General features: G+C 50.5%; 7 protein-coding genes across 7 annotated transcripts; 4 read left to right on the top strand and 3 right to left on the bottom strand.

Moving 5' to 3' along the window:
* Positions 1–367: 367 nt before the first annotated feature.
* Positions 368–4,324, bottom strand: HO133_008684 (uncharacterized protein; the record flags this gene model as incomplete). The annotated part of the gene is made up of 5 exons (XM_037299549.1): positions 368–3,251; positions 3,304–3,392; positions 3,601–3,773; positions 3,927–3,937; positions 4,308–4,324. The coding sequence occupies 5 exons, from the start codon at positions 4,322–4,324 to the stop codon at positions 368–370; spliced, it is 3,174 nt and encodes a 1,057-aa protein (XP_037155550.1).
* A 2,208-nt stretch (positions 4,325–6,532) lies between these two features.
* HO133_008683 (uncharacterized protein) lies at positions 6,533–8,135 on the top strand (the record flags this gene model as incomplete). Its single annotated transcript, XM_037299548.1, has 2 exons — positions 6,533–7,649; positions 7,693–8,135. 2 exons carry the CDS (start codon positions 6,533–6,535, stop codon positions 8,133–8,135), a joined length of 1,560 nt encoding a protein of 519 aa, XP_037155549.1.
* A 30-nt stretch (positions 8,136–8,165) lies between these two features.
* On the bottom strand, positions 8,166–10,262 carry HO133_008682 (uncharacterized protein; the record flags this gene model as incomplete). Its single annotated transcript, XM_037299547.1, has 5 exons — positions 8,166–8,172; positions 8,351–9,247; positions 9,302–9,546; positions 9,597–10,028; positions 10,227–10,262. 5 exons carry the CDS (start codon positions 10,260–10,262, stop codon positions 8,166–8,168), a joined length of 1,617 nt encoding a protein of 538 aa, XP_037155548.1.
* A 1,643-nt stretch (positions 10,263–11,905) lies between these two features.
* On the top strand, positions 11,906–13,911 carry HO133_008681 (uncharacterized protein; the record flags this gene model as incomplete). Its single annotated transcript, XM_037299546.1, has 4 exons — positions 11,906–12,084; positions 12,263–12,902; positions 12,955–13,119; positions 13,165–13,911. 4 exons carry the CDS (start codon positions 11,906–11,908, stop codon positions 13,909–13,911), a joined length of 1,731 nt encoding a protein of 576 aa, XP_037155547.1.
* Positions 13,912–14,594: 683 nt separating this feature from the next.
* On the top strand, positions 14,595–17,447 carry HO133_008680 (uncharacterized protein; the record flags this gene model as incomplete). The annotated part of the gene is made up of 3 exons (XM_037299545.1): positions 14,595–14,771; positions 14,822–14,849; positions 14,902–17,447. The coding sequence occupies 3 exons, from the start codon at positions 14,595–14,597 to the stop codon at positions 17,445–17,447; spliced, it is 2,751 nt and encodes a 916-aa protein (XP_037155546.1).
* Positions 17,448–17,601: 154 nt separating this feature from the next.
* Positions 17,602–19,519, bottom strand: HO133_008679 (uncharacterized protein; the record flags this gene model as incomplete). Its single annotated transcript, XM_037299544.1, has 2 exons — positions 17,602–18,620; positions 18,850–19,519. 2 exons carry the CDS (start codon positions 19,517–19,519, stop codon positions 17,602–17,604), a joined length of 1,689 nt encoding a protein of 562 aa, XP_037155545.1.
* A 380-nt stretch (positions 19,520–19,899) lies between these two features.
* On the top strand, positions 19,900–20,487 carry HO133_008678 (uncharacterized protein; the record flags this gene model as incomplete). Its single annotated transcript, XM_037299543.1, has 1 exon — positions 19,900–20,487. One exon carries the CDS (start codon positions 19,900–19,902, stop codon positions 20,485–20,487), a length of 588 nt encoding a protein of 195 aa, XP_037155544.1.
* Between the last annotated feature and the right edge of the window lie 517 nt (positions 20,488–21,004).

Raw genomic sequence — 21,004 nt, 5'->3', positions numbered from 1 at the left:
ATTGGGCGTTGGTGATCTTTCACTGCTGAATTTGCCGGTGTGGTCAATTTTTGAGCCAAGCGGGGGCCGTTGAAATTTGACTGGCTCTTTATGAGTTGTCCAGTTGTTTGCTACCCTGTCCAGCTACATGCATTTGACTTGCAGTAGCGCGCTCTTGAAGCACGTTGCCGTCTCGACGCTATTGATCGTCCTGGTTGTCTCTCTGATGCTGGTATCTGGCCGCCACCTTCTTCACCCTTGCTCTTGCTATTAGCTATGTCTGTTGTCTGTTCAAGACCTGTCCAGGAAAGGGCGCCTTGCGTCATCAATACAATCTCTGAATTATATACAAGAAGTCAGATACATTTTCGCCTCTCACAAAACATTACTACATGATTAATGCAATACCCAGAATGTACCCAAGCACAACAAAGTAATTCCCCAAGACCCGCGCCCAACTCATTACTCTGGGGCCCGTCCCATGAGCTGGTCTAGACGGCGACGCCTTGCTCCCAGGCATTGAAGTCGAACCTGGAGGCCTTACCGTCTGAGACGTCGGGATCGAAGTCACAGTACTGTTCACCAGAACCATGGATGGCAATACCGACGACTTCATTGGTGTGGACCCATTGCTAGGTACAGCACCGAAACCAGCCAGAATTAAGCCGCCGAGTGGAACATCGCTTGGCGCAGCTGCGGTTGCTGTCTTCCCATTTAGAACGTACTGCAGAGCTGATGGCGATGCCTCTACAAACAGCTGTTCAGGTGTCGCGTATACTGATGTTTCAACGAAGACCTGGTTGGGCAAAGCGGATGCTTGTTGGGGCACGGTAGTGGTGCCGATGACGCTTGATGTCGCTTCTGTGAGAACGGAGGGGATTGATCCAGTGTAGGTGATGATGTGACCGCTTGATGAGTACGTGACGCCCGATGTGAGGGTTGTTTCAATGTTGGATGTCCCATATACAAGACTCGTCACGGATTGCTGCCCAGCAACTTTAGTGTTAGCTGCAAAAACGAGAGTTTTGCCATCTTCGACCAGATTATCGGCACCGACTGAGACGACATGTCCAAACAGACTGATCTGACTCCCCTGTGGTATCGTGACACCTGCAAGGACCAATCCACCGTTCGCAGCTTTCATTACAGGCTGGTTGGCAATTTCGAGTGGAGTCGGTGTCTCAAGAGGATGTGCACTAACAGGTCCGAACGCATGAGTCGTGCCGTCCAGTACGACATTACCTAAACCAACAGAAATAGCATGACCAAGCAGACTAGTCATGCTCCCTTGAGATACCGTGCTGCCCGCTATGACTAGGTCGCCATTTGCAGCTTTTAATACGGGCTCATTGGCTATCTCGAGTGGTGTCGATGTCGGTGTCTCAACAGGATAAGCAGTTACAGGTGCGAGGGAATGGGTTGTACCATCCAAAACGACGTTATCGGAGTTAGCCACTATGACATGTCCGAGCAAGCTAGTTGTGCTTCCCTGAAATATCGTAGTACCTGCTACGATCAAGCCACCGTTCGCGGCTTTTAGCACCGGGATCCTACCCACCGAAAGTGGTGCTGGCGTTTCCATTGCAACAGCGTTTGATGACTGAACATTACTAGGCTGGAAGGTTATGCCACCAGCCACGACAGGCTCATGGGTATTTCCCCCAACGCTTTGTAGTATTGGCGCAAATGTGATCCCGCCTGCAACTACGGGAGAGGCCTTTTCCACCACTGGCGCAAAAGTGATGCCATTTGTGACGACTGACGAGGGAGTCTGTATCGTTGGGGCGAAAGTAACCCCGGCCGCAACCACCGGCGGGTGGTTTTGTTGGCCTTGCGTTGATGTGGGAATCGCAACTGAAGTGGAGTCGTAATAGATCGAACCTGCTTTGTACAGGGCAGTCTTCCCACCGAGATACGCAGAAGGGCCATTTTCCGTAAGCGTTTGGCCTTGGGCAACAACCACGTTAGTCGGAGAAGCCTTAGGAATTGGTATAGGAGTTGAGTCGTAATAGAGGGACCCGGCAGAGTACACGGCCGCCTTCCCACCAATGCTGGCGGTTAGACCGTTTTCCGTGAGTGTCTGACCCTGGGCAACCACCACGTTAGTGTCTTCGGCTTTAGGAACGGCAATCGGAGTCGAGGAGTCCAGGTAAATGGAGCCTGCGGAATACACGGCAGCCTTTCCGCCGAAATTGGCTGAGGACCCACCTTCTGTAAGCGTCTGGCCTTGAGCAACGACAATGTTAGCCGGAGTGACTTGCGCGCTGGTAGGAACCGCCACCGGAGTCGAATCCACGTAAACAGAGCCCGAGGAATACACAGCAGCTTTCCCACCAATATTCGCTGAAGGACCATTTTCCGTCAGCGTTTTACCTTGGGCAACAACGATGTTAGCCGCAGACGCTGGAGTTTGAACAGGTGACTTGACAATGACTGCAGCAGCAGACCCTGGCACCTGGCCACTTGGACCGTCGTTGCCCGTAGCTACTTTCTGCGAGTCCGGGTCAGTTCCAGACGCTGGGGTTTGAGTAGGGTTGTTCGCCACGACCGCTGCTGTAGGCGCAATCAACTGGCCGCTCGGATCATTATTGGCCGCAACTGCTTCCTGCGAGTTCGGATCACTATCCTCCGGTGAAGCCGCAGGTGTTGCCACCACTTCATGGGTGTTCCCATTCAACAAGGTTATATCATTCGACTTGATGACAGATGCTGGTGGGTCAATTGCTCCTGCCATTTGTCCAGCGTTGTTTGGCGCTATTGTCGCAGCGGGAATTCCAGCAGTAGGAGTCGCCTGAGCTACGACGGGCAAAGCTGGAACAGGAGGCGGAGGGGGCGTGACTGCTGCAGGACTGGCTTGAGCGGGAGCGAGACCACTAGCCTTCGTCAAGATGCTTGGCGGATCAAAAGCTCCATAGAAAAGAGGTTGGCATGTCTCCCAAGCAGGGACGACATCAATCAGGTCCGCAGGCAAAGACAAACGCGGATTCGCGTAGGGAGTACAGCCCGGTTTGTAGACTGTACTCGTGACAATAGGCGTGTAATAGAGCTCGCTGAAGTCGATAGTGTGAAATCCACCCTCGATGTACTGCTCATCGCAATTCGGTCCTGGAATTGTGACTGTTCCATAAGCAAGGAAACGCGAAGAATACCCGATTGTCTTCGCTGCATAGGATGGTCCCACAGGATCTCCGGAAGCTGACAGGTCGCATTGACCCGTCGCCGACACCGTTGCCTGCAGCTCGCTGTATATCACGTATACCGAAGGAGATGTACTTGGCGAAGATCAGCTGCAATAACCTGAAGAAGGTCGCTCTGCTGGCTTACTACGTGAATCCATTATCCACTGTGGTGTACGGTTGAGTTGGGTTTGCGTTTGCGGTGACATTCCCTTGAGATCCCACACCGTCCGGTTCCTGTAGAGATTTCGGTCAATATTTCTCCTAAGAGGCCTAAAAATCGAGCAATGAAACACAGCGAAGAGGTATCAAGGATTTTTGCTCCAGCAGCGCTCCCTCTAGGCTAGAAATGCGAGCAATCAAACACCTCGGAGAGGTGTTCAGGGTCTCTTGCAACTTGAATAATGGTTCGAAACAGGAAGGATCGCTCCGAAGATATACATACCCAGTATACCAAACGAATGCCTCCGGGAGCCTCTATAATGCATAGTCCACAGTAGTCTGCAGGTGCTTGGGGGAGCAGAGACGATGCTGGGTCGAGGGATAGAGAAGATACTGGAGGGAGTAAACCCGATATATTCAGGTAGCGAGGGTGAACTCCATTGCCGGATAGCTTCCCTGCAGACACAGCAACGTAATTAGCAGACGTGGACCAGAAGAATAGATGCACACATGGAGAGACCACTTATGTCTCATCTCTAGCGTAAGATAGAAGCAACATATCCTGCACTCTTTCGCTACATCAAGCGACGAGGGAAGTTATTGACTTACTAGCCGTAATACTGTTCACCAAAATGCCCCAGTGTATCCCCCATCGCCAAACGTTATTGAAGGTCAACATCAGAGACAACGAAGGATAAGATCAGAGACAATGAAGACAGCGTAAGTCAGGCATTATACCTAACATATGGTTCCCATGAGGATATCAGCTTCTAATGGGCACTTTCCATGTAGAAACGCCCGCTGGGGGTGCTGATTCTGGCCTGGTCTCACGCACGAAATGGTGTGATGCGTGTAGTCCTTCAAAATCAGATGAGTGGATGGATGTTCGAACGAGGCAGGATGCCTTATGCTTGCGGATGGCAATGGCATGTACTCTACCGTGCCACCAGGAGGTTCATGAGTAATGCAGGGGCTGAAAGCAGATGCCACTTGCTTATACTTTTCATGATGAAGATTGAAGAGAAGACTTCTCAACGATTGAAGGAAGCAGTCCATGATTTTCGAAGAGAAGAAGGAGATTAGTCTGGGCGGGTGGTGGGATGAAAGCATCAAAGTGGCACAGAGATGGTCTCATCATCTCATGATTGGATACGGCATTCAATTCTCATAGCGCTGAAACAGACCCTTGGCTTCCCGCCTTAAGCCTCATGTCAGCATATATGCAGGAACTAGCGACGAGCAGACAGAAGCTGCCTGTCATTGGACCGCATCGTCCCGCTAAACATTCTAATAATTGCTTGGGCGTAACAAGCATCAATCCTTCCGAGACAGAAGTTCTCCTCACCATCCTCACTCCCTTACTACTGTACTGTTGCTACATTGCAATTTCATCACTGTCTGTGCTGCCGGAGGCCTGACTCCTTATTACGAATGCCTACATATTTTATTCTCACTCATCTCGCAGCTTCGCGATTATCAATAGTCTAACGCATATTTTCAGTGGCTCGGTCGGTCCGAGGATGGCGGCGGGCATTTGACAGCTCGGCTCTGGAATCATGATGAGGCTGAAAGAGAAATGGGAGCTGAAAGTTCCAAGCGAACACGATGTTGACAGAAGCAATCTGTTTCAAACAATCGACACAGTGCCACGGTGGTGTGGCCAACCTCGTTTTGGCCATGGCCTTCACATCCGATCTCTCTTCCATCTCCCCGTATGCGACGCAATTGACGAAGCATTTGGGGGCGAAATCCAATGGCAAAAGCTTCCCACTATTCACTACCGAATTAATTGATATATAAAGCCGTAGTTGACTGTAAGGCTGTTTTGCATATAAAGCATGGTTCTAAATAATCATTTTGAAACAACTGAGGGTTTGGTCATATAAAGCTGATATTTCTGAGAGGGTATAAAGATTACTTAGTCATCTATATAGTCAATTAAGTACCCACTCCAGTTACCTCAGTCTTACTATTTTAGCCTTTTCACATCCATTCTACACCACACCCATTCTATATATACTATTTCGACTATTATATTTACTATTCTTCGTCATCCTCACGTATCTAACTCGAGATCGTTTTTTATAGCCTCGTAGCAGGTGAATAGGTAGAGGATATACTAGAGAAATACGTTCTTACGCGTACTAATTTGGTAGATAACACGCTATCTATTCTCTAATTCTCAGCTTACTAACTAGCGGCGACAGCAGTAAAGTACTACTGGTATATAAGGCTGTTTTACATATAAAATACGGTTCTATTAGTGAAAAAAACCTCCAACACCATATAAAGCTAGAGCTTTATATATCAATTAATTCGGTAATCAGTACTGACAATCGAATGATTCGGCGCTGAGAAGTCTCGAGATGGTGATGCTACTCCAGCAATCATGCAGGATGGCAACCACACACTTTTAGGGGGGCATGCTCCCTCACTCTTCTCCTGTTACGGTAAGCGATGCTCATAATGGCAGCTGATCGACTCGAAGCAATTGTCAGCGCTGGCAGTAATATAGGTAAGCACCATGGGAAGATCAGGGCCATATTGCTCACACCCTCATACCCTTACACTCTGTTCAATCAGGCAGGCACAGACTATTGCCGGCCATCATGCAAATCCAGAGAATTGGATTTTGTTTTGCGATGGCGATGAGTATGCATAAGATATATATATAGCGTGGTGGTCAGTGTTCAGACACGGGAGTGAAACAATGATTAATAGGCCAAATAGAAATTGTCTTCATCAGGGTAGAAACAAGATAGAAGAAGGCTACACGAAAGTCTTAAGCAGAAATTCATCCAAAGTCAACATAGAAAGTCGTCATCTAATTTTATACGCTTGAGCCAGACTATAGTGCGTATAAGTATGGAAGAGTGAAGTAAGAAAGTTCCGCGGGTCAGGATCAGCGGTAAAATAGGATTCGGGTTCATAGGCCCATATTGTTCAGCCATCTTGGATCTATGAGAGCCTCCTTTGTCAAACCCACAGCTTGTGAGCTTTGAGTCTAATCAAATTGGAAGCTCGACAGTTTTCACTATTGGTATTTTGCGAGGTGCCAGCTGACAGTACCTTGAAAACAAAGTGGCCAAACAAGACTACCTACTAGAGCAACGTTGAAAAGCGGCTAGCGCGGAACTCCTCTATGACTCCAGTGACTGAATCTGTAGAATCTTGAGATTTTGCCATCTCTACAACCAGCACATCTACCAGTCGTCATGCCCTCCGCCGAGCCTCCCTCTTTGTCCTCCAGGCCTTCAAAGCCATTCTCCATCTCCTTTGGGTCCGCAAGACCTAAGACTGCCCCCACCCCGGGCCCCAAGAAGCGTCCCCACTCTGCCCTCGCAGACCACTCAGACGGTGAAGATGAAGCACAGCCTGCGGCCGAGCTAGTGTCCGGATTTGACCAGTCCGGTGCTGTTGTCACTAATGGAAGGAAAGAAGAGAAGGCGCCACTTATCATACAGGTGGAGAAGAACCGCGACTGGAGGGAAGAGAGCAGGAAGAAGAGGCGGAAAAATCTTTTACCAGCGGAGGTACAGGCCGCTCGATCAGGAAGGTCGGAGGAGCTGAAGGCCGCCCAAGTGGAACGGGATGAAGTCTCGAGACAGTCGGGTATATCCTTTGTGCAGAAGGATCAAGATGGCGACACCACAATGGCTGAGGGGCAGGCCTCCCAACATGCCACAGAGCAGACACCCAGATCTACGAAGACTGCCGATGAAGAAGCGATGGAGGCCCTACTGGGTGGCGAGAAGAAGTCGAACCTCGTCGTCCCCGCCCTAGAGAACGAAAGGGATGGCTACCAGCCCGAGGAAGACGCCTACGAAGACAATACGAATGAAGATGACCGTTTCAAGGCCGACGTCGCATCCCGTCCTGACGTCCCCACACTAGATGATTACGAGGCCACCCCTGTCTTCGACTTTGGTCCGGCCATGCTCCGCGGCATGGGCTGGAAAGATGGAGAGCCAATCGGCAAACGAAGAACCCAAGGTACCACGACTAACAAACCTCGTATCGTGGAGAGGCGACCGGCTTTGTTGGGTATTGGTGCGAAAGAGGTGCCGACCGGTGTCGGCGACGATGAGCTTGGAGCGTGGGGTAAAGGGGCGAAGGGGAAGCGGAAGACAGATCTGACGTACAGTCCCGTGATACTGAAGAATTCGAAGACTGGGGAGATGGTGACGGAGGAAGAGTTGGCGAAGAAGAAGTTGGAGCAGAACGGGAAAGGGGAGGAGGAGGACTCATGGAGGGAGAGGAAGGATAGAAATCTTGCTATTGATGCGAGGAAGAAGGAGGAGAGACGAGAGAGATTATTGATCGAGGAGAATGGTCACAGCTCATCCCGACACAGCTCATCCAGACGGGAAAGAAGCCGGTCGAAGGATCGAAAACGAAGGGATCGAAGCCGGTCGAATGAGCGAAGTAGCCACAGCTCTTCACGCCGACGCTCAAGATCGAGGGACAGAAGCCATCACTATGGCTCATCGCGAAGGGACCGAAGTCCATATAAATCCTCAAGACGAGACCGAAGCCGATCTGATGAGCGCAGACATCGGCGGTATTGATATCCTTACGCTTCAGATCTTGAGGGTCGAAGCCCATCACATAAAGATACCTATTGATGATCAAAAGCCAAAAGCGCCCAACGATTGGGGTATCTTGTGCCTCCAAACAACTAAAACACGGCTTCAATGGAATTCTCAGCATGCCGCCCTTCCGTATGTTCTGAGCTTTTATCCGTCACTGAATCGCACATTCATAGCCTTCCCCACTCAAACCACTTCCTCCCAACCCACCAACTCAAACCCACGCTAACCTGCCAAACAGCAAATCCAACCCCCATTTCTAGTCCCTGCACCAGCACCATCTTGCCCACGTAATCAGCTACGCCCCTCCATCCCCCTCTCAACCCCATTCCGAACCACCCTCCTAGTGGATAGACTTCCCCCTTCCACCTCTCCGCCGCCACCTTCGCCCCAACATTCGCAGCAGGCCAGGATAGGAAAGACAACGCGACAGAACGCACGTACAGCGCCTCGAGCGGGAAAAGGAGTATGTCAGTAATATAGCCGGAAAGGTGCTGCGCCATGCTGTCCGCGGCCTGTGCGCTGAGGGTGGTAATGCGGTGATAGGGGTAGTAGACATTGTTGGGACCAGTCGTGGACGGAGAAGGTGGGTCTCGGGGGTGACTGTTGTGATGACGGCGGCGGGGAAGGGATGAGACGGGCACAGGAATGGCGACGCTCATATGGACAGTGCCGCTCGAGGTGGTGGAGCCGGTGATTTCGATTTGAGGGCGTGGAGTCGAAGTGCGAGAGGAGGAGGAGGATGAGGAGGCGTCGTCTTCAAGAGGGTCCATGGGGGCAGGCGTTGGTGTTGGAAGTGGTAGTGGTTCCGTTGCTGGTGAGCTGCTGGGTTTTCTGGACGTGCCTGCGAACAGACCCCAGAATTGGTCGTACAAGATCTGAAAATTCCTGCCGACGTACTGCAAGTCCTTTGCAAGCTCTTCCGTTACGCTTCTGCTCTCCCATAGCTCGGGAGTGTCGACTGCATTACCGAGTCCAGGGATGTTGTCCCTATCAATCTCGTCCTCAATGGCAGCCTGAATAGAGTATATGTCGGGGAAGTCTGGTGCGGGGAGAGCGGCGCGCGTGTATTTCTGAACCTTGCGTTCCACTAGAGGTTTCATCCACGATCGTACACATAGCAAGACCACCGGACTGACAGCGAGGGACGCCAGAAATCGAAGGCAAGATGCGCCGTCTAGTCGATCTGGGAGATTAGGTAGGCGTAAAGGTGATGACGGAGAGAACGGGACGAAAGCCTTGGGATGCGGTAAGAGTGGCCATGCAGGAAGGAGACCTTGATGCTGTAATGTTGAGAAGATTTTGAAGGGGGTAAGAAGCCCAAGGGTTGTCAAGTTGAACCTGGTTTCTCGGATGTTAGCGTAGAGCAGTCGGATCCAGTGGAGTGACACCCACAATCTCCGTGCGTTCTTCAAGACGAACCATGTGATCTTTCGTGTGATGAAAGAATCAAAAGGTATGTCAAGCTGACTAGCAAGTCTCTCGATGAGCATATTCATACCCAAAATTCGACCGGCATTGAGAAAAATATACACCGTATCTGCAGCACTACCCGCAAACAGACCCTTGAAAAAGCCGAGTGTCAACCATTCCGATTTGATGATGGCCGTCAGAGGTACTTCAGAGTAAAAGCGAAATGTCTAGGTCTGCGGTCAACAACCCTTCACGTGCTTCATTCTCATCCGCATACCTGTAATCTATATCTCAAGCCAGTGGTGCACATGCCAGCCAAATTATCTACAGCCGCCTCGGTAAAGCCAACGAGCATGCCGATCTCATTCTCTCTGATGACGCCAGTGACCTTGGACTTGTCCAGAGCGACTATGCTACCATCATGGACCGGCCTTATCTGGCCATCGGCATCTACTCCAACACACACACCCACTGTGGTTAGAACATCGTTGATGGCCCTTCTAGACTGCCTGCTCAGAGCCCTTGAGGCCAAATTCTCCGGGTATCCTTTCCGATCATATTGCTGTTGGTAAGACCCAGAGTCAGCTTGGCGAATGGTGTTTGTGGCTGGCTCAGTGGTTTCTCCTGGATTATCTGCAATGCTCTGTAAAGCTTGATTTTCATTTCCTGTGGTGCCTGTCCCTGTCAGAGGTTCGAACGCAGATCGACCCTGACGAAGCTACATTAGATCTTATGTTCCACTTGCTGGCTGCTTATATACTCGCAAGTCATGATTGCTCAAGAGGTTACACTTCGTTCTTGATGAAGCCATGATCAAATGTTTGTGAAGAAAGACCGGCAAGTTTGTTGAAATGGTAAGATATCGAACACAATCTCAACGAAGTAAAATTAGCAAACTTGTACTCACCAAACAAACGCGGGTCAAGTAGGCCTGACGGCCCATTTGAGGTCAGACTGCAGGTCTACCTGTTTTGGCCTTCTGGGTGGTATTGAGTCTGGTTGCGCTGAGATAGAGCCTGTTCTGCAAGTTGAGGTTGTTGCATAAGCATTGTTGCAGTGCGTGGGTGTATTGCAGTCTTTCTTGTGGTCTAATCATTATGCCTACCTGCTGCGCTAACCGTATGTAGAATCATGTATAGATATCCTTCAACGTGCCATTGTCTATGTCCACAGACCACTTTTGATTGCGCCACCTCCTGGGTCTAATCGTCATTCGAGCAGCTTCCGCCAGCTTCCGACTACATACTGCGAACGATATGATACATGAGACGCAAGCATGGTGAAGATTAATACGAAGACAATCTAGTGGGGCGTGCTCCGAGTATATGGCGGTGGATCTCGCCCCTGCATGAGAACATGAAGGCCAGTTGAGCATCCTGAAATGAATCGTCGCCAGCCTGTGAGGCGTGACAGCAGCTTCATTTCCCTTGTGCAATACCTTGTCTTGGGCTTTATACAAAGGTTCACCAAGTGTTACTCCATTATTTCTCTCCTTCTTTATCTCTCTGCCTGCCTCCAGTGCTTAACATGGCAGATACGAAAAGAAACACGGATGGATACAAATATAAGAACGGCAGCCTTTCTAATTGTTGCAGTAGTCCGTTGGCGAAGACAACAGAGGGATCCCACTTCCAATCTCGATCTGTATTGGACTCTGTGAGGGTTCACTTATGCGCAGGAGAGGGTTTCAAGCCTACGGAGGGCGACCTCCACACCACTGGAAGTTTGGAAGATATGTGTAGTGAACGTTCCCGTACTCATAAGAGAAAGAGTATGAGAAGTGAGCTCTAGGGATGTATGGAGAACAGCTTCGGATCAGTCTGGGAGACTGTTTTTGAGCAATGCTCACCATCGAGATGAGTCGTTTGTGAAGATATTTGGGAGGGAGGTTTCCGGCATCGTCGCTTCATACATCCCTCAAGACCGCGGTCTGCAACCTGGCATATCTAATTATTTTACTGACTTTATTCACAGTCCGGATCACAATATACTTACCACAGAGATCGTTCATATTGGCGCCGACATGGACTCGACGCTAGAAGATTCGTTCCGAGAATCAAAAAGCAGGGAACGAAATTGGACCCACTTTCAAATTGAAAGTTGAAAGTTTCAATTGTTAGCGGCCGTCAGGGTCCAGGTCAGGGTCCAGACTAATGAACCGAGTTTTTCGATCCGATCAGCCTGAGTTTCACTGCTTTCGGCCACACGTGTTCCTTACCAATATTAGGTTAAGGACACATAACATTTGGCGCTCCACAGAAGGCCGCGCAATGGAAAACGGACGTGGCGTGCAAAGGGTCTTTGTCGATCGATCGAGCCGGACAATAAAGTAAGGTAGGTATTTAATCATAGCAATTAGCAAGTGCGAGTACCTTAGCCCGCAACTCGCGATTTTGGGCTTATTCCGCTACTCTGGTCTTTTAGCACCGCCCCTACCATGATCATGTTCCAACATTCTTCTCTTCTCTTCACTTCCCCCCACAGCACCTCCTGTCTCTCAACATCTGCCTCCAGAACCACCATGCAGCATACCTCTACATCTCTACCAACACACCTATATCAACGCTTCTCCGGCTTACAGCCACCATGGACCACAACCAGATATTCTCTCGACGAAGGATCGAAGCACTCATCGCTGCTGGCCGTGTCATCGTTATCACAGAAGGGAGAGTACTGCAGCTTGACGGCTGGCTAGACAAACACCCTGGCGGACGGTTGGCCGTACTTCATATGATTGGAAGAGATGCTACCGATGAGATTAATGTGTAAACACTCCTGCCCAACCTTGTTTGGTCAAATTCCTGCAACCTTCCTTTCCGAGGACGGTAAGTATTCGATCGTCGACCAAGCTCCTTAGCCTGGCTGACTCTCATGTTCGTGATGCTTTGCCTTGTCCATACTGCAAGTCAACACTTGGCTGACATGGTTCCTTTGTGTCTACAGCTACCACTCCCACAAGGCATTGCAAATGATGAACAAATACCGCATAGGCCTGATAGCTGGGCCGTGGGTAAACTTTACACCACCAATAAGAGGAGGCATCTACCGGGATAACACAGAAGCTGCTCAATACATTCCTGACGACGAAGATGGCGACGACGCTGGCAGCTCCTGGAGCTCAAACCTAGAGTCTTTGAATTCCAGTACGACAAGCCTTGATTCCATGACAACTGAGGATACCAGCCACTCGGCTATGATCAGTAGTCATTCCAACAAGGGCCTTGACCAGTACTCCTCATCTGTACACCATGATCAAGGCACGGAACATAGACATAACTCTTCAAATGCCCAACTGAACGATCATCAACCCTTGTCGCCCACGGACTACACATCTTCTGCTGTACAGAAAGCCATCGACAACGATGTCCGGGACAATCCCTCATTAGATGCAGAGACACAACGCGCGATCACCTTGAAATATCAGACATTGCATCAGCGAGTCAAAGACGAAGGTTTCTATGAATGTCATTACATCGAATACGGCAAGGAAATAATACGATACTTCCTCCTGTTCTCTCTTTTTTTGACTTTTCTTCGAGCGGAGTGGTATCTGACTTCCGCATGCTTTCTCGGTCTATTCTGGGTAAGCTCATGTACTCCATTCAGCAGTCCTCAATTTGCTGATCCGCCAATAGCATCAGATCATGTTCACGGCGCATGACGCAGGCCATAGAGGCATCACGCACAATTTTGTGGCTGATACCATGATTGGTATTTTCATTGCCGACTTTTGTTGCGGACTGTCGATAGGCTGGTGGAAGAGCAGCCATAATGTTCATCACCTTGTGACCAACCACCCAGTATGTGATATGACTTCAGTGGAAAGTATCTGCTAATCTGAACAGGAACATGACCCTGATATTCAAAACGTACCTTTGTTCGCCACTTGTCCATCTTTCTTTCGCTCCCTCCATTCCAGCTATTACGACTTCACCTACACCTGGGATGCCTTCGCCAACATTGCGGTCAAGTACCAGGCTTACACCTACTACCCAGTCATGGGCATTGCCCGATTCAACCTATACCTCCTATCATGGCTGCACCTCCTCTCTTCTCGCTCCACAAACCTTGGCTGCGCAGCCTGGACTCGGCCTACCGAGATAGCATTCATGTTGGGCTATTGGTTTCTGTTCGGGTATTGCTTGTTATGGCGAAGTATTCCAACCTGGACTCTACGCGTCGCTTTCGTTCTCGTTTCTCACATTATCACTATGCCGCTACATGTGCAGATCACACTTTCGCATTGGGCAATGCCAACTGCCGACCTCGGCGATGCAGAGTCTTTCCCTCAACGGCAGTTGAGAACAACAATGGACGTTGACTGTCCTGCTTGGTTTGACTTTGTCCATGGTGGTCTGCAGTTTCAAGCCGTGCATCACCTCTTTCCTCGGGTTCCTCGGCACAACTTGAGGAGACTGCAAGTGCTCGTAAGAGAATTTTGTGAGGATACGAACATTGAGTATAAGATCTTTGGGTTTGTTGAGGGTAATAAGCAAGTGCTGGGAAAGCTGGGCGAGGTGGCAGCGCAGGTGGAAATGATGGTCAAATGTCAAACGTACATGGCTGCAACTGGGGAGAGTGGGCTGCATTGAGCCATTGTGGGCGGTCTCCTGGTAGGGCAAAAGCGAGTCTGTAATAATATTAAGTGCGAATTTCTATTTTTTTCTTTCTTTCTTTCCAGACCCTGAAAGGATCGTTATCTCTGCTGCTCTTCATAGCTGTTCCAATAGAACCCCACACTCGATCAATTGCAATTACGAGATAGGGGTCCACAACGCGCGGCGGCGCAAGGTGGATGCGCCTAGAACAAGTCATTAGCGGAAGTAGCTTTGCACCAATTAGATAACAGACCTGCGAGTAACACAAGTTTCAAGGGTACACCACAGACCAAACTTATCTTCTGCGACTTTATGGACTTGCTCGATGAAACGCGTACCCGGATTGAATGTTTACCAATCAACTCTGTTGGGCTTAGATCTCCCGGGTCTCCGATCTCCCGCTAATTTCCATGCATGTCATTTTGATCTCCCGCCGCACCACCTAACCTAAACCTTACTTTATCGTGAAAGTGAAAGAAATTTTGGAGCAGCTTCATTCTACACTTGAGCCATATTACAGTTGATCATTCTCACTGCTTTAATTGTAAAAGGCATCAAACCCAACAAATGCGACGATCAGTAGAGGACATGGCCCATGTTTCGCACCATTTATGAGGGAGTTTGATCTTCCTTATTAGTGAATCACTTGTCTCTCCTTGCACTTGAAGGCAGCGAGCATGTCTGTGAGAAAGAAGCTTACGACCACCTATGACCCTGAGCGGACTATACAGCCAATCTATACCAGCGGTGATGTTGCCCTTGACCGAGAGGGACGGATCCTAGCAACATGCTTGGGCGAAGAAGCTCTGCTCACGGATTTGGGCACTGGGGAGCTACTGGCTCGCATAGAGGGTGTATGTAGAGATGATCTGGCAGTCAACATATCACGCTGAGGGTTTGATAGGATGGCGAGGTCCTAACGACGCTCTCACGTAACTACCCCTCTCGATACATCCATGTGGCCGGGCTAACCCTTTCATTCAGTCACGCCAAGCGCGTCGCATCTCATAGCATGTTCTCGTTCGTTATCCATGAAGATGTATGCATTACAGCACTCCGAGAACGACACACCCTTAGTCAATGCATCACTATTAAGAACATTGAAGCCTCACACAACCCCGGTGATTACGGCTGCAGTAGACAGTAGCGGGACCCTACTGGCAACAGGAGGCGCTGACGGAGTCCTCAAAGTATGGGATATCAGGGGAGGATATGTCACGCATACCTTCCGTGGCCATGCTGGTGTCATCTCTGCTCTACATTTCTTTGAAGTCTCGGCTGCCGAGCATGACAAGAACACGAAGTCCAATAAGAAGCGACGATCGAGGAGTGATTTGCAACGAGATGAAGACACGTCTAAATGCCATGATTCGGGAGCAGCATTCCGCCTGGCGTCCGGCAGCGAGGATGGCAAGATAAGGATCTGGGACCTCGCAAAGCGTAAATCAGTGGCAACGTTAGATTCTCATGTTTCTGTCGTTCGGAGTCTCGATTATTCGGCAGACTCGCATACCTTTGTTTCTGCCAGCAGAGACAAGACTGCCATTGTTTGGGATGCCCGCACTTGGAAATCGAGAAAAGTCATGCCCATCCTTGAGAGCGTTGAGGCCGTAGGGCTACTCGAGGAAGGTACCCTGCTTTACGCTGGAGGCGAACGCGGAAGACTGAGAATATGGAATGTCGAGACTGGAAGAGAGGTAACAAAAGAGCAGGAAGCTGGTGGAGAAGGACATGGAATTGTGCACGTTTTGCAAAGTTTCAGTCAGAGGTTCCTACTTTCTGTACATGCAGATCAATCATTGATACTCCATTCGACTGCTTCCCTCTCAAAAATACCGTCTGACGTCCTCATTGAACCGCTGCCTATCATTCGTCGGATATCTGGAACGCATGACGAGATCATAGACCTAGCTTATGTGACGCCAGATCGGGCGCTGTTGGCCTTAGCCACCAACTCTGAAGATATCCGTCTTGTCTCTTTGGCAAGCTCGAAATCAGATTCACTATCAGCAACTTCTGCGAGGTACTTCGGCGCTGACGTCGCCCTCCTCGAGGGCCATGAGGATATTATCATATGCCTCTCTGTCGATTGGTCTGGCTGCTGGCTCGCAACAGGTGCCAAAGATAACACAGCACGTCTATGGCGAATAGACCACGCCTCAAATTTGTACCAGCTATACGCGACATTTACAGGCCATGCCGAATCAATCGGAGCAATATCTCTCCCCTCGTCAGCACCACCTCAAAACCCATCTGAACGTACGAATCCTCTCGAGCATACTCCACCGTTCCTTTTGACAGGTTCCCAAGACCGCACCATTAAACGCTGGAACGTTCCCAAAACGTCAACATCATCCTCCAGAGCGCTATACACTCGCAAAGCCCACGACAAAGACATCAACGCCATATCCCTCTCCTCGACCTCCTCTCTTTTCGCCTCCGCCTCCCAAGATCGAACCGTCAAGATCTGGTCAACAGAAGAAGGTGAAGTCCAAGGCATCCTCCGCGGCCACCGTCGCGGCGTTTGGTCCGTCGTCTTCGCACCTAAAGACACCCCCCCCATATCTGGGGAGAATGGACCTGCAAGCTCCAATCGAGGACTAGTACTAACAGGCAGCGGGGACAAGACTGTCAAGATCTGGAGTCTGAATGATTACAGCTGTCTGCGCACACTAGAAGGCCATACCAACAGCGTACTCAAAGTGCTCTGGCTTCCAACCACATCTTCATCAATCACATTGAATGCTTCGGCCTCATCAACACGTCCCCCTCTCATCGCTTCCGCTGGAGGCGACGGTCTCCTGAAAGTCTGGGATGCATCAACAGGCGAAGTCGCAGCAACGTTAGACAACCACACCGACCGCATCTGGGCGCTTACCGTCAACCCAGACACCGGCATGCTGGTGTCCGGTGGCGGCGACAGCGTTGTTACGTTCTGGAAAGACACGAGTAGTGAGACGGCGGCCAAGACTTCTGCGGCGGCTACGAAGCGTGTGGAGCAGGATCAGGAGCTGCAGAACCACATCCACCGGGGGGACTACCGGGAAGCCATCACCCTGGCGCTGGCGTTGAATCACCCGGCAAGGTTGCTGAGCCTGCTGCAAGGCGTGGTGGACACGCAGCCGCGGGAAGCGGGGTCGATATCCGGGTCGACCGCCGTCGATCAGGTCCTCGGCTCCCTCGGCGACGAGCAACTCCTCTCCCTCCTCGCCCGGGCCCGGGACTGGAACACCAACGCCCGCACCTGCGCGGTGGCGCAGAGGGTGCTGGGTGTGGTGGTCCGGAGCTACGGCGCCGAGAGGCTGGCCGGGCTGGGGAAGAGGAGGGGCGGGAGGGAGGTGGTGGAGGCGTTGAGGGTGTACACGGAGAGGCACTACAGGAGGATCGAGGAACTGTGGGGGGAAAGCTGGCTGGTTGAGTTTTTGCTGGGGGAGATGGAGCAGTTGGGTGTGGCTGGGGAGCGGGGGGGTGCGGAGGATGTGGTGGGTGCGGAGGGGGGAGGCGGTGGGGATGTCGTTATGGTAGAATAGCGTGGGTACAGTCAAAATGCCTTTGAGCAAGATCGGTGCAATGCTAAAGGTCAGCTTCCCATGGGGGGGCAGATTTCTGGACGTTTTGTGTTCCTCAACAATGCTGAGAGAGAGCCATTTCAAACATGTCTGCTTTCTTGCCCTCCTTGGTACATCATTTCTCCTTCCCCTTCCCCTCTTTCCGCCTCTCCCACACCATCAACACACTCTCCTTCGTAAACAACGTCTCGGTAACGACCCTCTCAACGTACAGATCCTGTATTTCCAACCATTCATCCCTCGCACGATCGCGGACCTGGACCCTCCAGACCTTCCTTTCCGCCTCTCCCTCTACACTATCATCCCGCGTCCTAACAGCTTCGTGCGTCACGTTGGCCACAAGATCATACCATATCGGCTCGCCGGGTGAATGCAATGAAGGGTTCGGTTCCACGTATGGTGACATGTCGAGGGACCTGGTGGGGAAAGTGACGATTGTTGGATTATGTTCCACGACGAATTTGTTTTTGGAGAACCGTTTGATGTGGAAGAGGAGGTAAGGTGGTAATGGATGTAACAGTCGGTATCGTTTCCGCGTGTTGAGATGTTCTTGGGATTTCAATCCATCGTACTTCGATAAGATAGAGGTTAGTGGCACCTGCGGTATGATGTTCTTCTCCAATTCGTCCTGGAAGAGCGGCGCCGCCGGCAAGTCAAGGGTTAGCATCAAGTAAGGTGTAGTGTCCACCAGAACTTCTGCAGCCTCTTCGAAGCGAAGACGGTCACCAGCATCCGCTTTGGCGGTGATCTGCTGCGATTCAATTTTCAGCTTTCCTTGGAAAACCCGTTGAATAATGCTAGTTCCGGGTTTCGTTTTGCTGCCCCCGAGGGCGAGGTGCATATTGTTCAAAAACCAACTGAGAAAGTCGACGGGATCGGATTGGTGAAGGAGGTCGAAGCGTTTGTTAGATTGTCGGGAGATTTGCTGGAGAAGCTCGTGAGGGGAGACGTGGGTTTTGAAGGCGCGCGTATTCCATATTTTGCGGACGAGGACCGAGAACCGTTGGACGAGCTCAGATCTTTGGGATAGGTCTTCGAGCATGATGAAGTTTCGTAAGGGAGGGATGTGCGCTAAGGCTTGTATGATGACGTTGAAGTAGTCGTTTTCTTTGATGTTGTTCATTCCTACGAAGCCTACTGGGTGGTCAGCAAGATTTCGAGTCAGAGAACGCAAAACTCGTCATAGTTGAAACCACATCAAAGCAATATGACCAATGAAAGACACACACGACTTCTGATGTCTGTGGGCCAATGCTCTAGCCATAGGGCTTTTGTAAACTGAGACTGGCTCAAAATCAGGATGACATCTCGATCTTACAGCCCAGCTCTCTAAAAATCCGATAAAAAATGGATATGTTCGTACCTGGTCTATACTTCTTCCCACCCAAATCCCACGCGTCCTTCGCCTCCCTGTCCAATTGCACGATTTCTTCCCTTGCGAGCTGAGGATCCACCACAAATTTGATGTCATCCAAACTCTTGCTCTTCACCTCATAACCTTCTGGCAACACATAAACCCTTTTCGTTTGCATATTGACGTAAACATGGTGACCCACCTCCAAAGCATGAAAGTAGGCATGCGACTTCGGGCCTCGTCCTTGATAATACTTTCCACACACCAAGCACGCGTAGACGTTGATGTTCGATAGAGTGATTGAACAGAGCTTCTCGAAGTCAAAATCCAGTACCGACCGATTTATGGTGTCCAGATAGAGGTCGGAATAGCCCTCGGTTGGGGCTTGCTGCCGTGATGTTACTGAATATGCCGACTTCTCGTCTTGATCGACAGGCTCGCCTGCTGCCTCTTCTAGCTCCTCCTCTTCCTGATCCGCTGCCGCCAAGACATCGTCGCCGTTTCTCTCATCCTCTTCGCGTACCTCTCCATCCACGAGTACGGATCTCCCTAGTACATGACTCGAGCCATTGGTCTGTCGATGGAGGTATGGAAGGTCGTCGACTCGAGCTTTCTTCGACGCGGGAGAGTCAGCAGTCAGTACATCTTCAAGTGACTCTTCCGCCTGCCTCTTGACCATTGTAAGTGTTGCATGTAAGGACTGTTGACTTCAGGTTCGTACGGCGAGACCTTAGGGCGGGCTTGGCAGAGCAAGCCGCCGCTTTAGCGAGTGAGCACTGAGAGGCAACACAGGAGTAAAGCGACACTCGATCCACTTAAATATCTACTTGAATTTTCGATCTGCTTGAATTCTCAAGACCTGCAAGAAGAGCTTTGCCAAGCATAAGCTCAAAGCTTTGTACTGACTGTTAAGGCCTCGATGACCGATTGTATTTCGAAAGACTGTGCAATGACCATGCATTAGCTCCTGACTCACATTGTTGCACCTCTTGTCTAGCCGTTTTCCTCGCAATGTTTATTACAAAATACATTTCTCTTGCACCCGATTGACCTTACACAATGTCATCACCAACAATACACCGTCCTAGCGACACAATCACCACCGAGCGCCTCCTTCTCCGTGCTCTCTCTCCCACAGACAGAGAAGGTGTCTTTGCTATTCGCTCTGAACCCAGGGTACTCTATTGGACCGAACCCGATACGCTGGAGAAGAGTGACGAATGGCTCAGGATAAGGCTGGAAAGTGAAAAGAGCATGACTTATGCCGTCTCGCTACTCCCTTCTACCGACAATCGTTGCCCTCAGATAATCGGCGTGACAGGCGCCCACTCCCTCCCCGAGATCGGCTACATCTTCCACCCCTCCTCTTGGGGCCATGGCTACGCTACGGAAGCTTTGAAGGCTTGGATCCACATGTATTGGCAGAGGTATCCAGATGGGCATCCTGTGCTACATGAGAGTGAGAGGGCGTATCTAAAGGCGGTGACGGGACCGGGTGGAGAGGGAAGTCGGGGGGTATTGAGGAAGTGTGGGTTCAGGTGGTTTAGGGAGGATGAGGTGTGCGATGAGAGGAAAGGGGCTAAGGAGAAAGGTCTCAGCGTGGTGCTGCAAGAATTCAGGCTTGCGAGGCCGGGCGTGGAAGAGTGAGCGGGCCTGCGGCATTTTGTGTGAGATCTATAGAGAGGAAGAAGAGGACAATTTCTGTGTTGATTTGGGCTGGCCTTTGAATTGATGCTTGAGCTGTTATTGGATTCTCTTCTCGTCTCCCCACTTTCTTGGCTTCGACTCCGCTGGTCGCGAATGACTAAGATTGATCGTGTTTGTCCTCATCTTTGTTTTTGGGTAATACGAGACTTTGGCGCTTGCTGGCATGGTTCGCCATATCTTTAGCATTGGGATTGCTGTTGGCGCCATGATATAGGATAGTCATCTAAGTAGACTTGTCTTCAACGTTCGTAGAGTTGAATCATAGTCGAGATGCGGAGTGTACGATAAGACGGCGGTCACCCTAGGCCTGATAGGGAATGATGCCGGGGGCACATTTCTTCTGGCTTAGCGCTCACGGCGCTGTGCCCGCGGCAAGAAACAGCCGCCAGACTTTTTTGGGAATCATTTTCAAGACGGATTCAGATTTCTACAATTAGACGCTCACCTCGGTCTCAAG

Source organism: Letharia lupina (assembly GCF_014066315.1).
Source record: "Letharia lupina isolate WasteWater1 chromosome Unknown contig_5, whole genome shotgun sequence".
NCBI lineage: Eukaryota > Fungi > Ascomycota > Lecanoromycetes > Lecanorales > Parmeliaceae > Letharia > Letharia lupina.
This window is presented reverse-complemented; position numbering and strand designations above follow the sequence as displayed.